The sequence below is a fragment of the Phragmites australis genome, chromosome 11 (assembly GCF_958298935.1).
Source record: "Phragmites australis chromosome 11, lpPhrAust1.1, whole genome shotgun sequence".
In the NCBI taxonomy this organism is placed as follows: Eukaryota; Viridiplantae; Streptophyta; class Magnoliopsida; order Poales; family Poaceae; genus Phragmites; species Phragmites australis.
Window position 1 is genome coordinate 25,232,152 of NC_084931.1, and position 26,346 is coordinate 25,258,497.

Genomic DNA, 26,346 nt, shown 5'->3' on the forward strand with positions numbered 1-26,346 from the left:
TGCCCTCCACCCCGGTTCGGCTAGCGAGCACGTGCGTGTTCTGCTAGTCCTCTCATCCACACATGCTAAGTAGGAAGGAGCGAATCCCTTTTAAGTTGGTCTCCCTCTAGCTCCACTAGTAAAGTGTTACTAAAAGATACACTCCCACTACCACATTGTTGAGTCTTTGAGATTTATTTAAAATTACATAAATATAATAGGTCAAGTCCATATATTGTAACAATTCTCTACCATATCTCAAAGTCCTACAAAGATGATATACCAGTATTTCGATAGAGACCTGTTAGGGTTGAACATCCACCTAGAACATGAAGTTACACTTATACACAACTTAGACAATGGACTAAGCCTTAAAGTGTAAGTTTTGTGTAAATAAATTTTACTTAAAATCATAACTGATAATGACTGCTAGTAGAATACCCCTCAGGTGTAGCATATAAGTCATACTTTATGGTCTCTTCATAAGTTTATTAGGGATCACCCAAGTCTAATATACTGAGACCAACAGTCATGCTTATATAGGTGTGTTATTTTAAGAACGCCATATATGATAGCATCTTCTCCAATTAAAGTCAACAAAACACACTGCCTTACAGATTTCGAGAGTATTGCATCTTCACTCGAGTACGTAGTGTGGTACCATCCTTTAGTTAATTAATAGTTTATTCTTCTCAGATCCTAATTCACGAGATCTCCGATCACATAAGTTGTGTTACCACTATGATATAAATCACATGAGTCTCATACCAATCTCCTTCGATGTATTATCTATCACATTTCATGATAGTCCCTTTGTAAATTGATCTATCAGGTTTTTAGCAATTTGGATATAATCCAACACTATCACTCTGAAGTTCCTCAGTTTTCTAATAGATTTTAATCTTCTCTTTACATGTCTTAAGGATTCCATGTCGTCCTTAGAATGGTTTACTTTGACAGTAACTGTTTGATTATCACAATTTATAAGGATAGCCGGTATCGGTTTTTCAACCACTAGTAAATCCATCAAGAGTTCACACATTCATTTTGCCTTATGTCTAACGCTGTGAGTTCTACTTTCATGATTGACCTAATCAATATGGTCTATTTGTAAGACCTTAATGAAACAACAGCACCACCAAAAGTGAATACATATCCACTTGTGGCCTTGATCTCATCAATATCGGATATTCAATTTGAACCACTATAACCCTCCAGTATTGATGGATACCCAGTATAGTGAAGTCTATAATTCATAGTACTTAGCAAGTAGCGTATGACTCACTCAAGTGCACGCCAACGATCATCACCTGGATGAGAAGTAAATAAGCAATTTGCTCACAACAAATAAGATATCAGGCCTTGCAGCACTAGCTAGGTACACACGTGATCCGATTATTTGGGAGTATCTCGATTGATCCCTAGCAATTCTTTTATTCTTACAAAGTATTAATTTAGGATCATAAGGTGTTAGAGCGATCTTGTTGTCCATATAGCCAAAGTGGCTCATGATCTTTTTCATGTAATGTGATTGCGAAAGTGTAATCCCATTGTCACTTTTGATCAACTTGATGTTTAAAATTACATCAGCCTCTCCCAAATCTTCCATATCAAAATTTCGAGATAAAAATGACTTAATCTCATTAATCACATCAAGATTTGTTCTAAAAATTAGTTTGTCATCAACATACAAGCACAGAATAACTCTCTCACTCTCACTATAATGATAATATATACATTTATCAGCTTCATTAACTGTAAAGCCCGCAGATGTTAAAGTTCTATCGAACTTCTCATGCAATTACTTAGGAGCTTGTTTGAGACCATAAAGATTTTAGCAACTTACATACCTTGTCCTCCTGACCTTCTTATACAAACCCATCAGGCTGATTTATATAGATTTTCACATCTAACTCTCCATTAAGAAAAATTGTCTTAACGTCCATCTGATAAACGAGAAGGCCATATGAGGCAGTCAAGGAATGTAATACTCTTATCATGATTAATCTAGCGACAGATGAATAGGTATTTAAAAAAAATCTTCAACTTCTTTTTAGGTATAACCCTTGGCCATAAACCGAGCGTTATACTTTTCGATAGTACCATCATACCTAAGCTTCTTTTTAATACCCACTTGCAACCCGCAAGTTTACAACTATAAGGTCCATCTGTGACTTCCCAAATCCCATTGGCGAGAATGAAATACATCTCTCTACGAACTGCTTCCTTACAATAGTCTGTATCTGGAGATGCATATGCTTCTGAAACAGACTTTGGAGTATTATCTACAAGCTACACAGTGAAATCATCACCAAATAATTTTATTTTTCTTTGTCTCTTACTCCTTCTTAGAACTTCACTATCATCATCCTTAGGAACTAGGTCATGTGGTTGTTCAGAATACTCAATTTGTATGGCAGTTTCAGGAATTATCTCATAATTTTGACTAGAAGTGTTATATATATCCTTCACGGAAAAAATATTCTCAAAGAAAGTATCATCTCGAGACTCTATAATTGTATCGATAAGCATGTCAGGTACTTCAGATTTAACTACTAAAACTTATAGGCATTACTGAAGAGCATATCCCAGAAAGACACAATCGCCTATTTTAGGTCCCAGCTTACACTTTTTAGTTATTGGTACATTGACTTTCCCAAGCATCTCCAAGTGCGCAAATAAGAAAGTGATGGTTTTCTCCCTTCCCATTCGTCACATGTGGTTTTCTTCTTATTCTTAGTAGGAACTCTATTTAGAACATGATACAAAGTCAACAAAGCCTCCTCCACCATGCCTTAGATAAATTCATAGTGTTTAACATGGCATTAACCAAGTCATTCATGGTGCGGTTCTTCCTCTCGGCTACCCTGTTTGATTGGGACGAATATGGAGGCGTTCTCAATAATTCCATATTCCTTAAATGGACGAATATGGATGTGTTCTCTCATGAATAATTCCATATTCCTTACAGAATAAGTTAAAATCACTAGAGAAATACTCTCCACCATAATTTAAACTAAGTATTTTGATTTTTCTTTCCAATTGATTTTCAACTTCTGTCTTATAGATTTTAAAGTAGTCTAGAGCCTCATCTTTAAATTTTAACAAATACACGTAACAAAATCTAGATGCATCATCAATTAAAATCATAAAATATCTTTTTTCACTCTTCGTCAATACACCATTCATTTCACATAGGTCTGAATGTATGAGTTCTAATGGTGCCAAATTTCTCTACTCGTCTGCGTTGTGAGGCTTACGAGGTTGCTTAGATTACACACAACTTTAGCACTTAGAACCTTTGATAGTGGAAAATTTCAGAATTGAATTCAAACTGAAAAGCCGGATCATACAACTAAAGTTTATGTGACATAACTGCGAATGCCAAACACTAGTCTCATCTCTATTAATATTGCCACAAATATGGTTCACATATTTATTGCAGAAATCAGAAAGGGAAAAATGGAACAAGCATACGTACTCATAGCCTTTAACATTAAAAAGTTTATGCTTTGACATAACTATTTTATTAGACTCCAATACCACCTTAACCCTAGGGAACCGCTAACTAGATTCTTGTTTATTGAAGAGACATGCTGCATGTTCCTCAGCTGCACGATATTTTCCAATGTAAACTTTAGATCTACCGTGCTAATACCGTGAACAGAAGTATGAGACCTATTCCCCATTAAGATGGAAGAATCCCAAGCGACCTGTTAAGAAGAGAACATTAAAATATCAGCACACACATATACATTAGACCCAGTATCAATTCACTAATTGGTAGACTGATTCACTGAAAGAACCATAGGTAAATTACTATACCCACTAGCTCCATCTTTAGTGTTGCCAATGGTCACATTGACATACTTGGCCTTCTTTCCTTGATTAACCTTATTCCCTTTGTGATGTTGACAATCTTTAGCATAATGGCCAACCTCGTCACACAAAGCAAGGTTTATCATCTTTGTTTATCATCTTTTTAAAGTTGGTGGTTTGTTTGGCCTTATTATTTTTCCTTTGAACTTGTCGTTAGAGGACTGTTGCACCATATTTGCACTAGACTATCCATCATCTCCTTTGTTATACACATCCTTAGCCTAAACTTTCTTCTCAACATCAAGAGATGCTATCAAACTCTCAACAGAGATTTCTTGTCTCTTGTATTTTAGAGCAGTGGCAAAATTCCTTCACGAGAGAGTCAATTTGGAAATGATACGCCCAGCCACAAACTTGTCAAGTAAGACACACTTTAAAAGTTCAAGCTTCTTTACAATACACTGAATCTCATGAGCTTGCTCGACTACTAACCGATTATCGTTCATCTTGTAGTCATGATACTGCTCCATGACATACAATTCACTGTCTGCATTTGAAACACCAAATTTTACATTCAATGCGTCCCACAACTCCTTTGCATCATTTATATGCTTGTACACATCACAGAGACGATCGACAAGAGTGCTAAGAATACATCCTATAAAAATTGTGTTGGCTTCCTCGAACTTCTTCTCCTCATCAGAGGAAAGAGTTCCTTAAAGCCTGCCAGACGTGACCCAGTAATAGTTCATAGCCGTAAGCCACAAAGTGACTTTGACCTGCAATCTCTTAAAGTGCACATCGGTAAATTTGTCCGGTCTTAGTGCATCAGCAAAACCAGCCATTGTTAGATCAAAGTGTATACAATAAGGTTTTTGGATTGTTGGATAAAATAGCATTTTCAGATTTAATTTAATTCAATTCTCGATATAACATGAATAATAACATATGCAGATAATAAATATCGACTAGTTTCGACGAGTCTCGACTAGATTCGATTACCACTCGAGTAGGGCTCGACTAGCTCCGACGAGTCTCAACTATCACTCGAGTAGGGTTCTACTAGATAGCAATGTATGTACCCGATGGCGACATGTGATATAGATGCCCCTGTGATCTCTAAGCAGTAGACGATGACGAAGATGATGAAGTAGTCAAAGTAGATCATGATGATGTAGAAGAAGCAGATCGTGAGCCGTCATGATGAGTGCTTTCTAAAAATCTTATTCGTCCTCTCCTAGTGCAGGATCATAATAGCGACGAGTTCTGGAGACCCGCTCTCCCATTCGTTGGTGCACGTCGGTGCAACGGGTTGGAGTAGAGTACGTGCGAGGACACAATAAAGAGTAATCGGTAAAATCCTAATTGTGTATATATCTTTTGTGACGTCGGCTGACATATATATAGAGGGTGGATTGCGTAGTTGAGGCATGCCATAATCGGACTCTATTAAGTCGCACCTGCACAAGCAACTTGACCATATTTTGATGGACTATTCAGGCAGGTGCTACGCGTCCTCCGCTATGGCTACAGCCACGGTTTGGCCCGACGAGCGAGCACGCGTGTGTATTCGCCTAGTTCTCTCATCCACATATACTAACTGAGAGAAGAGAGAATCTCTTTTAAGTTAATCTTTCTTCATCTTCGCTAACAAGATGAGACTAAAATATTAATCGAATTTAGTTATTTATTAATCGAATTTGATATGAGATCTTTTATTTAATATAGACCGTTAGATGTTCGTAACAATGAGTGGTTTAGATTTTTTTTCCGATTAATGTGATAATTTTGTGAATTTGAGAGCGAAGATAGTGCCTTTTTTCCTCCTCAAATAATAATATAATAGATTAGAAAGCACAAGCGACTTGACTATGTAGACAGTATGGATAATTTTTTTTATCGATTTGTGGTGCGAAACAATCCATCTTTGGTTTAGAGCTCCTTGCGGTTTCAATGTAAACAATATCGGTGGATTCATAGTTACCAAGTCCTTTGCTGCAAATTTCTGATGCCTTAGTGATGTTGGTGGTCTGTGCAATGCAATCCGGAAGAAAGAAGCGGAATAACAATGAGTGCTAGCGCCGAAGAAGCTAGCTGGAGAGGTCAGGTGAGCTTACTAGCTTATAACTAGCAAAGAGCCTTGGTCTTTTTTTCCTTGTCATGTATTGTTGGTATGATGCTACGTTTGTATTGGATCGACTTGTGCCTCAAAACGTTGCTGCTGCATGATGACTGTAGAGTTTAATTTTTCTAGATTTCACCCTTGACAGCACCACCGATTGGGTGAATTTTCCTGTTCAATTGGTTTGGTGGTCCTCCTGAGAATCAGAGCATAGGAGTACAATTAGACAATCGAATAGTTTGTCTGGCAACAATTTTGGTTCTTGTTGTTGAATATAGTGTGAACAAATGAGCATATAAATCAATATTCCATAGAGGAAAGAGCTAGAGTACAATAACAAAACTTCATTACACATGATATCACAAAATAGTGACTGCAATATAATAGATAAGAAAGATCTATTCATGTGTACTTAAGCAATTGAAACTGAACAGGCAGGACAGGAATGAAATAAAACAGTGTTCTCAGATTGCTTTTGCAACAATTGGCTCCAGGTCTTATAGAACCTGCTCCCTAAATATTGCAAACTGCATATCACCAATTAAGTTAAGTCTAAGTCTCAACTAGCTTCAGAACCTATATAAAAGTCTGGACAGAAAACAGAGATAGACAGTGCTGCTGTTCTTTTCAAAATCAGACCCTTAAAAGTGAAACAATCAGATCATACCATCTACAGAACAGTACTACCTTCATCAGTATATTGAACAAACATATCAGAGGGACCATGAACCAGCTATAGCAATGAGAATGATCTGAACAAACATATCAGAGACCATGGACCAGCTATAGCAATGAGAATGATCTGAACAAACAGCAGCACTGAACTAGGAATTCATATACAGGTTCGAAGCTACTTTACTTAGACTACACCACAATTTCAATGCATATAATCATCACTGAACTGAAATTCCAAGCCTCTGATCAGATCAAAGAAGAAGTAAAAATACTCACAGAGAGATGCAATCAAAAGCCTGAATGACAGAGGCTAGGCACGGCGCAACGGCTGCTATCCCAGAAAACCTATCACCCTCCGTTGCCGGCAGTGAGAGGAGATCGGAGATACAAAACCCTATCACACTGCGACAGCACGTGTGGGCGAACCTCGGCTCTGCAACTCCGAATACCACCACCTTTCACTTCCCGGCTCCAACCGCACCGGCCACAGCCCGACAACAGCTCGAGCCCCAATCCACCAGTGCATAGCCAAGAAGCAAAACAAGAAAGATGGAAGGGAAAACAAAAGATGTGAGTCAATCTCCTGATCTGCTTGCCGATTAGAGAGGAGGAGATATATATAGGGGTTCAGTGGAACACGAACGTCCCAGGGACGAATCCCCTTCCGAACCATCCGCCCTCACCTCCAGCTGAGCGATATCCTTCGGATCCGGCGGCCAACAGCAGCCAGCCCACGCCCCTGGACCCACGACGCCTGCAGGACTCGGAGCGGTGGTTGCCGCCACCGCTGCCCATCACCAGCAGCTGCCCCTTATCTCTTCTCTTTTTTCTCTTTTTTTCCTTTTTCTTTTTCCCCTGCGCACACAACCCTAGCAGCCAACACTTATACAGAGAGCTAGCGGGCTTGGGCCAAGAGGGAAAGAGGGCTGGGCCAAGCAACAAAAATCGAGACCCAAAAATGAGATTTCTCACACATTAAAATTTTCATAAAATACAACATTCGCCACCAAATTTTTAATGTTGGAAGTATCCGGTTTTATATACAGGATTTTAGAAAAGTGTACCTTTCGGGTTTGAACACAATCCCTAGTCACATAGATTTTGGCTCGAACAGACAGAGGAGGATTACACCTTGATCCTCTATCTTGGAGTAAGAGCTTCCATTCATATAACACCCTGTACTAGGCTGCTAAGCCTTTAGTTCTCGGGTTGGACGTTATGGTCATGTCCGAGTACCTTTATTCATAAGTGCCATTTAGAGAAGTACCCGTCTTCTCTATTGTTGCGACCACACAACCACACTCACATAGGTGAATTCTCCTAGATGTCCTGTAGGACGACATCTGTTGCTATTAGGCATCGAATTCATTAAGAGCCAGCGGCTCACCCTCTCCTACAGAAGAGCAAAGCAGCAAATGGGATCAATTTGCTCTCATATTCACACAACTTGTTATCCTAGAGCCTAGTTCACGCGATCTCCGATCTCCTAGGATAGGTTACTGCCGGCGTGAACATTATCGATGGGTAATAATCCCATTCCTCTTGATGCTGCCTGAATGACTGTTCTAGCCATTCCTTTTGTGAAAGGATCAGCAAGATTCCTTTCAGACTGAATATAATCCACAGCGATTATACCCGTCTCTAGTGCATGCCTTAGCGACTTGAGTCGCCATTTTATATGCTTCCAAGACTTCATATTATCTTTCCTACTTTTGACCTTAACCAGAACGGTTTGGTTATCGCAGTAGGTGAGAACAGCCGAAATTGGCTTGTCCAATATCAGCAGGTCAGAAAGGAGTTCTCTAATCCATTCTACCTCTACGGCTGTTGAGTCTAGCGCCACTAGCTCGGCCTCCATCGTGGAGCGAGTAAGGATGGTCTACTTGGATAACCTCCAAGATACTGCTCCGCCTGCTAGAGTGAAAACATATCCACTCGTAGCCTTCATATCATCCGAGTCACTGATCCAGTTGGAATCACTGAATCCTTCTATGACTGCGGGATGGCCAGAATAGTGGATCGCAAGGTTCTTTGTCCCCTTCAGAAACTTGAGTATCCTCTCCAGTGCTATCCAATGATCATCTCCTGGGTTGGACATATAACGACTCAACTTGCATACTGCATATGAGATGTCTGGCCTGGTTGCACTGGCCAAGTACATGAGGGAACCTATCACCTGTGAATACTTTAACTGGTCTTTTCCACGGCCTACATTTTTCTTCAGCTTGGCATTTGGATCATAGGGCATGGCTACAGGCTTATAGTCTATCATACCGAAACGTATAAGCACTTTGTCCACATAATGAGATTGACTAAGAGTTATCCCATTCTCGCCCTTTAGAAGCTTGATGTTTAGAATTACATCAGCTTCTCCCAGATCCTTCATATCGAAGTTCTGAGATAGGAAGGACTTGGTTTGGTTAATCATTTCCAGGTCTGCCCAAACAGCAATATGTCATCCACATATAAACACAGAATAACACCTCGACCCCCACCATAGCGATAATACACGCACTTATTGGCTTCATTAACACAGAAACCGACTGAAGTTAGTGTAGCATCAAACTTTTCATGCCATTGCTTAGGGGCCTGTTTGAGACCATACAGGGATTTGATTAGCCTGCATACTTTACGCTCCTGTCCTGCTACCACAAAACCCTCTGGCTGATGCATATAAATCTCCTCATTCAGCTCTCCATTAAGGAAAGCGGTCTTGACATCCATCTGATGCACAAGAATTATGCGAGGCTGCTAGTGCTAAGAGCACACGGATAGTGGGTAACCTGGCCACAGGAGAATAAGTATCGAAATAGTCTTCTCCTTCCTTTTGCGTGTAACCCTTAGCCACTAATCGGGCCTTGTACTTTTCTATAGTACCATTGGGTATGCGCTTTCTTTTGAAGATCCATTTGCAACCGACCGGCTTGCAGCCAATTGGGAGGTCTGCTAACTCCCAGGTCCCGTTAGTGATAATCGAATCCATCTCACTACGGACTACTTCCTTCCAGTACTCTGCTTCTGGAGAAGCGTATGCCTCTGAAAGGTTTCGTGGTTCATCATCCACGACATAGGTGACAAAATCATCTCCCAATGATTTTCCAGTTCTTTGCCTCTTGCTCCTCCTAAGTTCCAAATCAGGAACCGTGTCATCAGCACTCTGAGGAACATGGTCATCAACTAAAAGATCATGGGAACCAGTCTCCTTCGCTCGCATAGGAAAGATGTGCTCAAAGAATGTCACTACCGAGACTCCATTATCGAGTTAACGGCAATGTCTGAGACCTCAGAATGGACCACTAGGAATCTATAGGCTGTGCTCTGGTGTGCATACCCTAGGAAGACACAGTCGACAGTATTTGGTTCTAATTTCCTTTTCTTTGGCAGGGGAACATGAACTTTAGCTAAATAGCCCCATATGCGAAGATAGGACAGATTCGGTTTCCTCCCCTTCCATCCATCATAAGGAGTTACCTCGCGATTCCGAGGAGCGACCCTATTCAGGACATAGTTAACTGTGAGAACAGCCTCACCCCACCATGAGTTAGCCATACCAGAACTTTGTAACAAGGTGTTAACCAAGTCACAAATTGTTCGGTTCTTTCTTTCGGCTACTCCGTTGGCCTGTGGTGAGTATGGTGGCGTAAATTCATGGATTATGCCACTTTCTTCACAGAATTCAGAGAAATCCCTGGGAATATATTCCCCACCTCTGTCAGACCTCAGTCTCTTTATTGTCTTCCCCAGCTGGTTTTCCACCTCGGCCTTATAGATTTTAAAGTATTCTAATGCTTCATCCTTTGTTCTTAGCAAATAGATATAGCAGAACCTAGTGGCATCATCTATGAGAGTAAAGAAGTACCTCTTGCCACCCTTGATTAATATTCCATTCATCTCACAAAGATCAGAATGGATCAGCTCAAGTGGCGAGGTGTTTCTCCCCTCAACCGTATGAAACGGTTTACGGGGCTACTTAGCTTGCACACACACCTCGCACTTATGGCTCTTATCATATTTATATGAAGGAATAAGATCCATCTTGCTCAAACGCACAATTGCTTTATTATTAACATGACATAAGCGAGAATACCAAATATCAATGTTCTTATTAGAATATGAAGAATAAAAAATGTTTGCAGAGCTATCAAGAATAGAAATGCGGAACATGCCTCCGCAATCATAGCCTTTCCCTACAAACGACCCACACTTGGTCATCACTACTTTATTCAACTCGAAGACTAACTTTACTCCTTGCCGGCACAGCATCGATCCACTGAGTAGATTGCGGGTCATGGCAGGCACAAATAGTACGTCCTTCAGGACAAGAGTTTTGCCGGAAGTCAGCTTCAGGCTCACTTGTCCTACTCCGTGCACTGCTGCCGAGACCCCGTTCCCCATCAGTACGGATCCACCGTCTACGCCCTGGAGAGAAGTAAAACATGTCTGGTCAGCACAAATATGCCTTGTAGCACCTGTATCAACCCACCAACTTACTAGTGAATTTGCCATAAAGGCCTCAGGTACATACCCACTAGTGGAGTCGCCTTTGCCGGAAACATCGGCTGTTGCAACTGCCACATGCACTTGGGCTTTGGCAACCTTTTGCTGGTCAGGTGTTGGCCCCTTGCCTTTACGGTCGCGGCATCTGTTGGCTTTGTGATCTAACCCACCACAGACATAGCAGACAATCTCAGGCTTCTTCTTCTTTTTCATAACATTAGCCTTCGGTCTAGAATAACCAGGCTTGACCTTCTCTTTCTTCACATTCTTCCCAGGATGGTTCTTATGCTCGACAAGGTTAGCTTGAGCGGACGCCTTTACCCCACCATAGCCTGCCTTTGACTTCTCTTCGACATTTATAGCGGCAATGAGCTCATTAAGAGTCAACCGCTGCTTTAAGTGTCGACGTGCAGTGACAAAGTCACGCCAAGAAGTAGGCAGCTTGCCAGTATGGCATTAACCTGAAAGTTATCAGGGAGGACACAGCCGTACTGGCCTAAGTCCCGCATGATCAGCTGTAACTCGTGGATTTGTTCCATGACTGATCTGCCATCTCCCATGCGAAAGTTCAGATAGCTTGCCACCATAAAGGACTCGTTGCCGTTGTCGCTTTCAGCATACTTGTCATTCAGCTCCGTCCACACCTTCCGCGCTTCCCCGAAGCCCACATAGATATCAAATAGCCTGTTCGACAGGACGGCCAAGAGACGTGCTAGGGCTGAGGCATTTGCCTTCTCCCAACGGGCCCTTAACGCGTCGAGACACGTTATTTCGACCTCGTCTAGCACGGCTTCCCCCTGAGGGGCGGGCGGCTCTTCAGTGAGGACCCAGAACAATCCGAGCTCCATTAACCACAGCCTCGTCCAGGCTTGCCAGCGCTTAAAGCCGGTCCCATCAAAGCTCTCGGGCTTGATCGCATCCGAGGACGACGGAGGAAGACCAGAGGAGGAGGAACTAGCCATTACTGAAGCACTACTAGGTTTTCTGGATTGTTGAATATAGTGCGAACAAATGAGCATATAAATCAATATTCCATAGAGGAAAGAGCTAGAGTACAGTAACAAAACTTCATTACACATGATATCACAAAATAGTGACTGCAATATAACAGATAAGAAAGATCTATTCATGTGTACTTAAGCAATTGAAACTGAACAGGGAGGACAGGAATGAAATAAAACAGTGTTCTCAGATTGCTTGTGCAACAATTGGCTCCAGGTCTTATAGAACCTGCTCCCTAAATATTGCAAACTGCATATCACCAATTGAGTTAAGTCTAAGTCTCAACTAGCTTCAGAACCAATATAAAAGTCTAGACATAAAACAGAGATATACAGTGCTGCTGTTCTTTTCAAAATCATACCCTCAGAAGTGAAACAATCAGATCATACCATCTACAGAACAGTACTACCTTCATCAGTATACTGAACAAACATATCAGAGGGACCATGGACCAACTATAGCAATGAGAATGATCTGAACAAACAGTAGCACTGAACTAGGAATTCATATACTGGTCCGAAGCTACTTTACTTAGACTACACCACAATTTCAATGCATATAACCATCACTGAACTGAAATTCCAAGCCTCTGATCAGATCAAAGAAGAAGTAAAAATACTCACAGAGAGATACAATCAAAAGCCTGAATGACAGAGGCTAGGCACGGCGCAATGGCCACTGTCCCAGAAAACCTATCACCCTCCGTTGCCAGCAGTGAGAGAAGATCGGAGATACAAAGCCCTATCACATTGCGACGGCACGTGTGGGCGAACCTCAGGTCTGCAACTCCAAATACCACCACCTTTCACTTCCCGGCTCCAACCGCACCGGCCACAGCCCAACAACGGCTCGAGCCCCAATCCACCAGTGCACAGCCAAGAAGCAAAACAAGAAAGATGGAAGGGAAAACAAAAGATGTGAGTCAATCTCCTGATCTGCTTGCCGATTAGAGAGGAGGAGATATATATAGGGGTTCAGTGGAACACGAACGTCCCAGGGACGAATCCCCTTCCGAACCATCCGCCCTCACCTCCAGCTGAGCGATATCCTTCGGATCCGGCGGCCAACAGCAGCCAGCCCACGCCCCTGGACCCACGACGCCTGCAGGACTCGGAGCGGTGGTTGCCGCCACCGCTGCCCATCACCAGCAGCTGCCCCTTATCTCTTCTCTTTTTTCTCTTTTTTTCCTTTTTCTTTTTCCCCTGCGCACACAACCCTAGCAGCCAACACTTATACAGAGAGCTAGCGGGCCTGGGCCGAGAGGGAAAGAGGGCTGGACCAAGCAGCAAAAATCAAGACCCAAAAATGAGATTTCTCACACATTAAAATTTCCATAAAATACAACACTTGTAACAACCATGTCGGCATCTAGAACCATTATTTTCTTCTAAGTTGAGCCTTGTCCCGCCTTAACTCGTAGACAAGTCGAACTAATCATGCATACCAAGCTGTCTCTTCCATGCCAGAGGAATGGAACGATGTTTGACGAGACTGAAGATATCAACAAGGCAATCTTTGTATTAATGGCACCATAATTTTTAGCTTATGTGAAGCTGCCCAATAATTGTACCCCGAGATAAGACGAGTGAACTGATTAGCAACCCCTATTTAGCATAGGTAGGACGGTTAAAAAAGCTAGAAGGACGGTTAAAAAAGCTAGAAGTTCGCGGGTTACTTGATTTGATTTGAGTTCATTTCGATTTCAAAATGAGTCAAGCTCGAGCGTGAGCCACAGCTCGCGAGCCTCAAGAGCTCAAGCTTGATAAGTCTTGAGTTAATGAGTAATACAATTTTTATTTGAGTTTACCACTCTACTAAATCTGTACAATCTTAACTTTTGTTATATATCTTCAAGATCAAGGAGATGATGCTAGAACTGGAAAAGAGGAATCATCTTTAAGCGTACTATGTGACCACATCACACCAAACAACCAAAACGATAATGCCTACTTGAGCATTCTTAAGATTTTTTCTATTACCGAGCTTAGTCGAACTTGAGCCGGCTTGAGTCCATCCTAAGCTCGTCCTTCATCATAGTAGGCTCGCTCAAGATCCGCTAGATCTTTGTCGAGCTCGAGTTTGATAAGGCAAGCTCGTTTAAACTCAGGTTGTTGACAGCCCTAGGCATACAAGGATGATTTTGAACCTTTTTAGACTACGCTAATTTTTAAGGATTTCAATCCATTCAACCCCATCCAAAGAAGTCGGTGTTTTCCGACTTTCAGCGAGAACTCCAGGTTTGACGAGTTTTCTTCTCTCACTGGTGGCAGTGATCCTAGGAAATTTGGACCTCAGTGGACAGGCTTTCAATGACATAGTCAGGTCGAGTTTGAGTAGGGGCCCATGGTTCTATCCATATGAGAGGCTCATCGTTCAGGCTACTAATATATCAGCCTATCCATGATCAACTCGTCCTGAACCAAACGCTATCTAGAGTTTTTTTTTAAATATTTTTTAACATAAAAATTTATTTAAATATACCATAAATGAAAAGATTTACAAAAATAAGCGCCTACCGCCCTCTCATGAGGCGGTTAGGCCCTTACCGCCTCCTGAGAGGGCAGTAAGCAGTCGACCCGCAGCTTGGCTTACAGCCCTCTAAAGGGGCGGTAAGCCCCCGTGCATGAACAATACCCACAGTTAACAATACTCCGAATTTTAATTTTCTTCCTATCTTATCTGTTCAAAATAGTGATGTTCTGTTGCTAAAAAATCCTAAAACTTTTTGTACGTATTCCATAATCCATTTGCAACATATTTTAATTGAATTTACCCAAAAATCATGTGTAGAATTTAAAGTAAAATTCTCCAAAAAAAAGATACTTTTATAACTTCTAACAATTGTTAGTGCCTCAAATAAATTTCTAAAAATCTGGTAAATTTCACTAATATTCTTCTTATGTGATGTGATAATTTCTAAAATTATTTTCAGCACTAGGTTTATATATGTTTGAATTCAAATTAAGTTAAAAAAAGAATATCATATGAAATTATAAAAATACATATAAATGGTGCATTACAAAGGAATTCACTTTTTTACCACATAATATAGAGCTGAAAATAATTTTAGAAATTATCACATCACATAATAAGAATATTAGTGAATTTTATCAGATTTTTAGAAATTTATTTGAGGCACTAACAATTGTTAGAAGTTATAAAAGTAAATTTTTTTGGAGAAATTTAATTTAAATTCTACACATGATTTTTGGGTAAATTCAATTAAAATATGTTGCACATGGATTATGGAACACGTACAAAAAGTTTTAGGATTTTTTTAGCAACAGAATATTACTATTTTGAACAGATAAGATAGAGGAGAAATTGAAATTCGGAGTGAGAGGAGAAATTGAAATTCGGAGTACTGTTCACCGCGGGTACCGGCAGTAGACGTCTGGATATATTTAAATAAAATTTTATATTAAAAACTATAAAAAATAAAAAAGCTCACATCTAAACCAACAACATCTGACGGCCCGGCCCATGGTTCCGTATCCCATGGGCCAATAATATACTTGCGCGATCGGCCTCACTGGAGACGGACCACACGTCGCTGCGTCATCCTGGTCCAAGTCCAATCCGCAAGTCGCCCATCCCGAGCCCACCAGTCACCATTCAGCCTGTACCCGTACAACGGTGCGAGACGACAGTACATCGTCCAAATCGGACGGCACCCAGGCGCCCACCAAACAAACCTATTTAATTCCTGCCCCTTGACAGGCCCTAGGCTCAATCCCCGAACCCTCCTCTCCTGCTCCAATGGGAATGGTCACCGCCGCCACGTCTCGCCTCCTCCTCCACCATCGCGCCGCCGCCGGCGGCAGCTCCGAGCGACACCACCAGCAGAAGAAACTCAGGTACTCCGCGAGCTCGTTTCCTCTCTCGCTGCGCTGCGGCTCCGGCCGGCGGGCGGCGGCGGCCGGGGCAATCCTGCCCGACCGCGTCACCCCGTTCGACTATGATGCGGACGACGACCACCCGCGCGAGGAGTGCGGTCTGTTGGGGGTCATCGGCGACCCGGACGCTGCGTCGCTGTGCTACCTGGGCCTGCAGAAGCTGCAGCACCGCGGGGAGGAGGGCGCGGGCATCGTCGCCGTGGGCGGGGACGGCAAGCTCAAGTCCGTGACGGGCCTGGGGCTCGTGGCCGACGTGTTCGGGGACCCGTCCAGGCTTGCCTCGCTCCCAGGCCCAGCCGCAATCGGGCACGTGCGCTACTCCACGGCCGGCGCCGCCGCGTCGCTGCGCAATGTGCAGCCGTTCCTGTCTGGGTACCGGTTCGGTCAGCTCGCCGTGGCGCACAACGGCAACATCGTCAACTACCAGGCGCTGCGGAACAAGCTCGAGGCGCGGGGCTCCATCTTCAACACGTCGTCGGATACGGAGGTCATCCCCCACCTCATCGCGACGTCGCTCTCGCGGCCCCTGCTCGCGCGCATCTGCGACGCATGCGAGCGCCTCGCGGGGGCATACTCGCTCCTGTTGCTCACGGCCGACAAGCTGTTCGCCGTGCGCGACCCGCACGGGTTCCGCCCGCTGGTGCTCGGCCGCCGTCGCAACGGCGCCGTCGTGTTCGCGTCGGAGACCTGCGCGCTGGACCTCATCGACGCAACCTACGAGCGCGAGGTGGAGCCCGGGGAGGTGCTCGTCGTCGACCGCCGCGACATGTCGGTGTCCTCGGCCTGCCTCGTCCCGCACCGCCCACGCCGTGCCTGCGTCTTCGAGCATATCTACTTCTCGCTCCCCAACTCGGTCGTCTTCTCCCACGCCGTCCACGAGCGCCGCACCGCCTTCGGGCACGCGCTGGCCGAGGAGTCCCCCGCACCAGGCGCGGACGTGGTCATCCCGGTGCCGGACTCGGGCTTCTACGCCGCGCTCGGGTTCGCGCGCGCGTCGGGCCTCGAGTTCCAGCAGGGCCTGATCCGGTGGCACTACAGCGGCCGCAGCTTCATCCAGCCGACGCAGGCGATCCGCGACCTCGCCGTGAAGCTGAAGCTGGCCCCCGTGCGCGGCGTCATTTGCGACAAGAGCGTCGTGGTCGTGGACGACTCCCTGGTGCGCGGCACCACCTCGAGCAAGATCGTGCGGCTGCTCCGCGACGCCGGCGCGCGCGAGGTGCACATGCGGATCGCGAGCCCACCCGTGGTGGCGTCCTGCCTCTACGGCATCGACACGCCGAGCGAGGGCGAGCTGATCTCTAACCGGATGGACCTGGAGGGCGTGCGCAGGGAGATCGGCAGCGACTCGCTCGCCTTCCTCTCGCTCGGCAAGCTGCACGGCATCTACGGCGCCGAGGCGGGAGACTACTGCGACGCGTGCTTCTCGCGGAAGTACCCCGTGCTGCCCACGCTGGCCGAGCCGGTCGCGGAGCTCGAGGAGTGAGGCGGTGAACAGGTGAGCTCTACAGATGCTCCACTCATGGAACAAAGTCTGTGTTCATGGCTTGTACCGCTGTAGCTTGATTTGATCAAGCATTCTATTATGGTACTGAGAGAATACTGATTATCAACCTAAGAGCAACTCTAACATACTATCAAATTTAACTGACTATATGTTCATTTAATTATTCACTCATAAAGATTTCTCATTTATATTTCTATACACTTTAATAGATTAGTTAGATTTCATTCTTCATATCATATATTATATTTTATTCGTAACAATTGTTTCCTGTAATATCTATTTTGTAAGAATTTGTAAGAATAGTTAATACATAAGTGCACGTGTTTTAATAATTTATAAAAATAGTTACCACATAAATACATATTTATAAGGATAGGTACCATGTAAGCACACATGTTGTAAGTATTTATAAGAATAGTTATCACACAAACAGTATTGTTAGAGCATTTATCATACAAATACATATATTGTAAGAGCAATTAACGAGTTACCACTTAAGTACACATATTGTAAGAGTAATTAACACATAAGCACACGTGTTGTAAAAATTTGTAAGAATAATTACTACATAAGCAAGCGTTATAAGAGCAGTTACTACATGATCAATGGTAAGAAAAGGTATCTCATCACACTAAAATTCTCATATAACTTAGATTTTTCAATAATTTTAAAAATTAGTACATTAATTAGATGAATATTCATTATTTTTTTCGATTTTTAGGGTTCAAGCGAAGTACAAAATAGTTAAATTTGGAAAAATTTCATTTAAATTTGGTAAGAGATTTTTAGTTGGAACTAGTTAAAATATGTTCTCTGTTATTTATTTTATGAGTATAAAAATCGGTGTGATTTTAGAATCTCTATAATTTCACTTTTTGAATTTATAACAGAGGGGAGAAGGCATTTGGCAAACTTGCTGTCTACGGGTGGACGGGAGCGGGAATCAGCGAACGGTGTCGGGAATAGAGGCGGGTAGGGATGGCGAGCCGCACGGTCAGGCAAATTTGGCGATCGTCTTCCGCTGGATAGCGAGAATATTATGATAACCAGTCTGTGAGCTATTCTGCAGGAGCTGCTTTTTTACGGGAGATGGCCAAAAGAGTCGAATGTCCATCCTAGTGGAGATGCTCTACGTAGTTTCAAGGACTGACACGGATTGAGAGCATCAAGTACTCTTCTTTCCGTGCCCTTACGCTGAGTACCAATGAAACATTTGGGCCTGTTTGGTTTGTGCTACCAACTAGCCAAGTTAAAGTTTAGCCATGCTAAAACCTGGTTGATTCCAAATTTGGTGCAAAGAAATGGTGTTTGGCTCGTGAGGAAGCTAAAATCTTGGCCTGCTAAAGTTGGGGTGGTCATTTTAGTCGCCGGAGTCATGTCTAGGTTTGTTATGCAGAAAATTTAGTCGGTCAAAATTTTTCAAAGATAGCTAAATTTTGACTTCAAACCAGACAAATGCCAAATTTTGTAGGCATGGTCAAAATTGGCTTGGCATAGGGGGCTGTGAAACAAACACACTCGGTTTCCTTTGAACATTTCCAAAGCCCACAGTTAATCCCATAGTTTCTGACTTCCTGGGAAGAAAACAGAAACAAGATTACCCGAAGTATCCTTCCCTTAGAGTTTTATTTATAAGAAATTAAATTGAAGTGTATTTTGGTTTATATGTCATGAGTGATTAATAAGGTTATTGATTTAGTTGGATAATTTTTGGGATTGTATGAACATAACTATATTGTAATTATAATCATGACTAACTAAATGTGCAGAGAAAATAGAGTTATATTTTTATTTCTGAGTCTAATAAAATTTACCTTATTGGATGGTTCGACGTCCAAGGATAAACATCACTTGTGTCGGCATTAATCGCTCGTCACCTCGTGTCAGGTCGATTGCAGGGGGTGTCCTTTCTTCCCTGATATTATTTTCAGAGATCTGCTATATCTTCAGGCTTCAGAAGGGCGTACATGCACCGCATGGATGGTCCGAAGGGGTCCGCAGCCTCCGGGGGTCAGGCCTCCTACTAAGAGGCCGAAGGCTCCAGAGAGGCTTACTGTAACTTCGAGTTTTGGAAAGGCCATGTACGTACCGGAGAGGTGGTCCGAAGAGGCCCGTAGCCTCCGGAAGTCGGGCCTCTTGCTGAGGGTCCGGAGACCGAAGGCTCTGGAGGGAACTTTGATAGCAATCTTCAACCATTGTCCTCAGGCTGGTCTATTTCGCCCAACATATTTTTAGATGGATTACTACTAAATTATTATTATATTTTATTGCTTAAGAATATGCGAGAGTCATCAAAAGCTCAAATGAATGTAATCACTAAGTCTACTCGAACAACAAGTCAAGCTCAAGTTGGACTCCAAATTCTGCTCGGAATCTCAGAACAGCACGTTAGTAAAATGGGTATAATTCTCACATACGAAGTTCAATTGAGGCAATCTTGGACTTGCTGAAAAGTTTATGAAGAGTCCTTTCTAATGGATCTGTGCTCGATCAAATATTCCTTATAGTTTGGTCAGAGTCGAAGGAATAAGGTGCTATATCACCGTTTTGGATCTTGTTAGGTCATGTAATCCTGTCGGGGTTAGAGTCCAGGTTGTGTACGCCTCTTCTCAGGCCCACACAACCCTAGGGTAACCTCTTCACATCCCTCTCTCTCTCTATATATATATATAGTAGTCGTTGTAGTTTAGGCTTGAGTTTTTCTTAGATTATTCTGTTTTAAATAGATTTGTCGTTTATCGGTTTATAGAACCTCAAACTCAAGCACTTTATTAGTAATCGGTAATATTCAGATTGCATCTACCAGTTCTTCCTTTGTCCTCAATTCGCTTGCAGAAAAAGTCTTCTTGGTAAGGTTAACTGTGGCTTGACAGGGTTGATAATCATAGAGTAGTGGTGTAGTAGTTGCGAGGGTTCTCGATCTGTTCTGGAGCCTTTGGATCATCAACATCCAAACTCTACCAAATCGACTTATCATATTACTTTTGGAAGATTGGGTAAACCCACATCAATTGGTATCAAAGCTTCGGTTGCCCGTTAGGTAATCCCAGTTATCCCCTTTGTTTCGTCGTATTTCATTACCTAGAGTCTAAAAAATTGTCCCACAAAAAGATTTAGATCTTAGTTTTTCCGCTGTCCAAACCACTTTGTGCCCTTCACAATTTTGTTTTTAGTTTTTGCATTATTGAGTTTGAGTCCATCGTCGGTGTCTTTGTTGTTGGTTGAGTCATTGTGTTTTTGTTTGTAGCGTCGAGTCTTTGCTGTTTTAATCGTCGAGTATCTCATCCTCCCCTTGTCTACTATAGCCGAGATTATGTCTTTAGTCGAGTCGACCATTTACTCGGGTTTAACCACTAGTCTCTTCAACCATCTACTCTAGATCGACCACTATCCGAGTCGAACATCTACTCAGGTTCAACCACTAGTCGTTTTGACCATTTAATCAGGTTCGATCACTAGTCGTTTCGACCACCTCCTCGGATTCGACTACCTAGTCGGATTCGACCATCCTTTTGGCTTCAACCACCTAGTTGGATTCGACTATCCACTCAAATTTGCCTCCACAACTTAGTCAGAGTCTATCTGTTTCTTGCTACTCTCGGACACCCCCACACCCTTCATATTGAGCATTGTCTGACAAAGTTCGAATAGCAACTCGTTAGCCAAAACAAAGCAAGCCAAAGTTCTTTTTATTACCTTTATACCCCTGCTCTTCGGGAAAAAAATTGTGACCCATATGCCTCATTGGTCTAGAAAAGGTAGTAGAAGAGTTTTAAGTTTGTGTCACATTAAAAAAAAAGAGAAAGCAAGAAGCAAAGAGTACAAAAAAAAAGAAGAGTAAAAAAAAGAAGGAAATAGAATTAAGTGGCATTGCTAATTTTGCTCCATTGTGCTTGTTTCTACCCTATTTTATTCGGCTTGCTTGAGCTAGTTCTTGGAACGCGTTCGGGCCAACTATTGTGATGAGTATCGTGGACTTGTATTCAACTTTGCTTATCTAATTTTAATTATTACTACTCCTTGCTACTAATATTGCTTGTCCAAGCTCCACCTTCTTTTGATCAGAATAGTTCTCCCCTTGCAGCTGCCTCACACACACTCGATAAGGTATCATGAACCAGCCACCGGTTGTACCATCTGTTGCGATTGGTAAGAACACTTGCAAGAGTGTGGTAAGACGCTTGAGAGTGTGTGATTTCACTTCAATCTCCACCACCTAGTAGTCGATAGGGATAATATATTTTTGTTGTCTCTTGTTTGCTATTAAACATGACAGGTGAAGCATCGGATGCGAAAGAGTGTATTTTGAGGGAAGAACTCACAATGTTGTTAGATGATCATCGATAAGCTGTTAATAACGACATTGATAAGAAACTTACGGGAGCAAATACCGTATTGCAACTACTCAATAATAGTATTGCAATGCTCAATACATATTTTGACCGATTGGTCAATCAACCACCGAACAATGGCTTCATGGACCTTCATGGTGCAGCCCATGAACATGACGAGTTCGTCGCCAATGATGAAATTTTGAGGCAAGAACAAAACGCCTATGATGCGCGACAACATGACCGATTAAACTTCGACCATCAATATATGAGTGGTAATAATTTTCAGCAACATAATCTACGTGCCAATGATGATACATTTACTAAGGTTAAGTTCACTATACCATCTTGTATCGATGCTTATGATGTTGAATAGTATTTAGATTGAGAGATGACAGTTGAACAAAAGTTTTAATGATTATTTAGTTCCTGAAGTGCATAGAATTAGGCAAGCCACTAGTGGATTTAAAGATTTTGCAATTATCTGATGGAATAGAGTATGCATCAATGGATTAATGTCTACTACATGGAATGCTTTAAAGATTGTTATGCATAACAGATTTATTCTACCCTCTTTTAAACATGATTTGCATAAGAAATTACAACGCTTAAATCAAGGTGATAGATCCGTAGAAGAATATTATCTGGAGCTACAAATTAGTATGTTACTTTGTGATATTATTGAGGATGAAGAGGTTACAATAGCACATTTTTATGGAGGATTAAGATATGAAATTCAAAACATAGTTGATTACAAATACTACAATAGTATTCCTAGATTGTTCCAACTTGCATGTTTGGCAGAGAAAGAATTGCATGGACGACAACAAAGACCCATGAATAAGTTTGGAAGCACGACTACTTCAAAATCAACACCAGGATAAGTCAAAATAACTCCACGTTCAGCTACACGATCTGCTGCCCCCTTCTCGAGTATGGCACGTTTAGCAGCACCTCCAACATTGTCACACGCTTCATAGGTAAGCAAATCTGCTAGTGTGCAGTCTCCAGCCAAGAGCTTTTCTTTGGTTGCTTCTACATGTTGTTCAAGTCAGCAGGTGTATATTGCAACAGAAGACGATGGATATGTAAGTGCTAGTGATGTTAAGGATGAATATGGTCTTGCAGCTAACCATGCAGGAGATGAGGATAAACATGAGACAGAAATTGACCATGAGGAAGAATTGAGTACCACTGCCACAGAGAATTATAGGACACTCATTTTGCAGCGAGTGTTAAGCACTCAAATAGAGCAAGCGGAACAGCTACAATGTCATAATTTATTTCAGATGTTCCTCATAGTCAAGGACCACCATGTTCAAGTTATTATTGATGAAGGGAGCTGCAACAACTTGGTAAGTTTAGATTTGATCAAGAAGCTTGAATTACCGATAAAGACACATCCTCATCCTTACCACATTCATTGGTTTAACAATAATGGTAAGGTGAAGGTAATGCAAATAGCTAGGGTGCATTTTTTCTATTGGTTCATACTATTTCCCATGCAAGCATACTCACTCTTGTTAGATCATCATGTGAATTTGATACTGATGCAACACATCATGGCATGAGTAATAAGTACACACTTATGTATAAAGGGAAAAAATAACTTTTGTACCTTTAATCCCAGCTGAAATTATGAAATACGTATAAGAGATAGCTGAAAAATAAGATAAAAGAGCGTGTGAATGAATCTAAAATCAGCAAGTAGCAAAACATATTTTTCTACCCAAAAAGGAGAAATCTACTACAAGTTCTAAGTTTGATGGAATTAAATTGAAAGGGTGTGTAATGTTTGCCACTAAATCTGATCTTGCTAAAATTTATGATAACGAGGTGTCATGATATGCTTTGATATGCAAAGATGCTCTAGCTTCACTCAAGGATATATCTAGCTCTTTGTCTTCTGCTGTTGCTAACCTTTCGTAGGAGTTTGTAGATGTATTTTCAGCTGAGGAACCCTCGGGATTACCACCTATTCGAGGAATCGAATATCAAATTGATTTGATTCCAGGAGCAACCTTGCCAAACTGTGCTGCATATAGGACCAACCCGAAAGAGACTAAGGAAATTCACTGACAAGTCTAAGAACTTTTGGATCACTGGAACATACGAGAAAATCTTAGTCCTTGTGATGTTTCCGTTCTTTTGGTTTCTAAGAAAGACAGTAGTTGACGTATGTGTATTGATTACAAGGACATCAATAATATTACCATAAGATATCGTTATCCTATCTCTAGGTTAGACAACATGCTTGATGAGTTGAGTGGTTCTATAATTTTCACTAAAATTGACTTGCAAAGTGGATACCAACAGATTATGATGAAACATGGAGATGAATGTAAAACTGCATTTAAAACTAAGTTTGTCTTGTATTAATGGTTAGTAATGCCTTTTGTATTAACTAATGCATCTAGTACTTTGATGTGTTTGATGAACGAAGTTTTACATCCTTTCATTAGAAGATTTGTAGTGTTTTATTTTCATGATATCTTGATTTACAGTAAGTTACATGAACTATACTTTGATCACTTATGTGCTGTTTTTAATGTTTTGAGAGATGCACGTTTGTTCGGTAATCTCGAAAAGTGTACCTTTTGCATGGATCGAGTCCCTTTTCTTGGTTATGTTGTTACTCCACAGGGAATAGAGGTAGATGAAGCAAAAATTGAAGCTATAAAAAGTTGGCTGACCCCTGAGACTGTCACACAGGTGAGAAGCTTTTATGATCTTGCGGGTTTCTATTGGTGATTTGTGCAGATTTCAGCATATTGCTGCTTCATTAAACGAGTTGATAAAGAAAGGAGTGGGTTTCAAATGGGGTCCTACACAAGAAAAAGCATTCAAGTTGTTGAAAGAGAAGCTCACCCATGCTCCATTGCTCCAACTCCCGAATTTTTGTAAGATTTTTGAACCAGAGTGTGATGCTAGTAGGATTTGAATTAGAGGTGTGCTAATTCAAGAAGGTAAACTTGTTGCTTATTTTAGCGAGAAATTAAGTGTGTCAAGTCTAAATTATTCTAGCTATGATAAAGAATTATATACTTTAGTTTGTGTGCTTGAAACTTGACAACATTATCTATGGTCTAAAGAATTTGATATACATTCTGATCATGAATCGTTGAAACATATTATAAGTTAGGCTAAACTGAATAAATGACATGCTAAATGGGTAGAATTTATTGAGTCTTTTCCATATTTCATAAAGCATAAGAAATGGAAGGACAATGTGATTGTTGATGCGTTTTCTAGATATTATACCATGTTATCCTAACTCATATTGTTGATGCGTTTTCTAGATATTATACCATGTTATCCTAACTTGATTATAAGATTTTTGGTTTAGAGGATATTAAGGATTTATATACTCCTGAATTAGATTTTAAAGAAGTGCTTGAACATTGTAAAGAAGGAAAAATATGGAATAAATATGTGTTGATTGATGGTTTGCTCTATCATGCTAACAAGCTATGCATTTTCAGCTAGCTTTGTTTATCTTTTGTTGTTGTAGAAAGCACATAGAGCAGGATTGATGGCACATTTTGGAGAAAAAAGACTGAAGATGTGCTGACCGCTCATTTCTTTTAGCCAAAGATGAGACGTGATGTCGAACGCTACGTGTTGCGCTTTACTACTTACAATAAAGCTAAGTCTCATTTAAATTCACATAATTTTACATGCCTCTTCCAGTTCCTAGTGTATCATAGGAGAATATTTTTATGGATTTTGTGTTAGGTTTGCTTAGGACAAAGAGGGAGAGATATCGTATATTTATAGTTGTGGATCAATTTTTTCTAAAACGACACATTTTATACCTTATCATAAGAGATGATGCTACAAACATAGCTGATTTGCTTTTCATGAAAATCATTCGACTACATGGAGTGCCTATTATTATTGTCTTTGATTGTGACACAAAGTTTTTGAGCCACTTTTAGATATCACTTTGGAACAAATTAGGGACAAAGCTGTTGTTCTCTACTACATGGCATCCCCAAACTGATGGACAAACAAAGGTCATCAACGCACATTATCGACCATATTGTGGGCTATTTTAAAGGAATTTAAAAATATGGGAAGAGTGTTTACCGCATATTGAATTTGCTAACAACAGGTCGGTACACTCCACCACTAAGGTAAGTCCGTTTCAGGTAGTGTATAGACTTAATCCCAGTGCTCCTATTAATTTACTACCTTTGCCTACTTCTGAAAAACTTAATTTGGATGCTAAGAAACATGCTGAAAATTTATTCTTAAGTTGCATGAAACAACTAAAGAGAATATGGAGCACAGGACTAGAAAGTATAGGATTGCTGGAAATAAAGGTAGGAAAGAAGTAAAATTTGAAGTAGCTGATTTAGTTTGGTTGCATTTGAGAAATGATAGGTTTGTAGAATTAAGAAAATCAAAGTTGATGTCTAGAGCTGATGGTCCATTTAAGATAATTAAGAAAATAAATTACAATACATACAAATTAGACATACCTTCCAATTTTTGGGTTAGTCCCATGTTTAACATTTT

At 41.5% G+C, this 26,346-nt stretch overlaps 1 protein-coding gene across 1 annotated transcript; it reads left to right on the forward strand.

The window, feature by feature from the left end:
• The first annotated feature begins 15,816 nt into the window (after nt 1-15,816).
• LOC133885747 (amidophosphoribosyltransferase, chloroplastic-like) lies at nt 15,817-18,781 on the forward strand. The gene is made up of 2 exons (XM_062325489.1): nt 15,817-17,485; nt 18,385-18,781. Exon 1 carries the CDS (start codon nt 15,854-15,856, stop codon nt 17,471-17,473), a length of 1,620 nt encoding a protein of 539 aa, XP_062181473.1. The 5' UTR covers nt 15,817-15,853; the 3' UTR covers nt 17,474-17,485; nt 18,385-18,781.
• Nucleotides 18,782-26,346: the final 7,565 nt, after the last annotated feature.

Coding starts and splice junctions, on each gene's coding strand:
- LOC133885747 (XM_062325489.1), top strand. CDS start 15,854: ATGGGAATGGTCACCGCCGCCACGTCTCGCCTCCTCCTCCACCATCGC.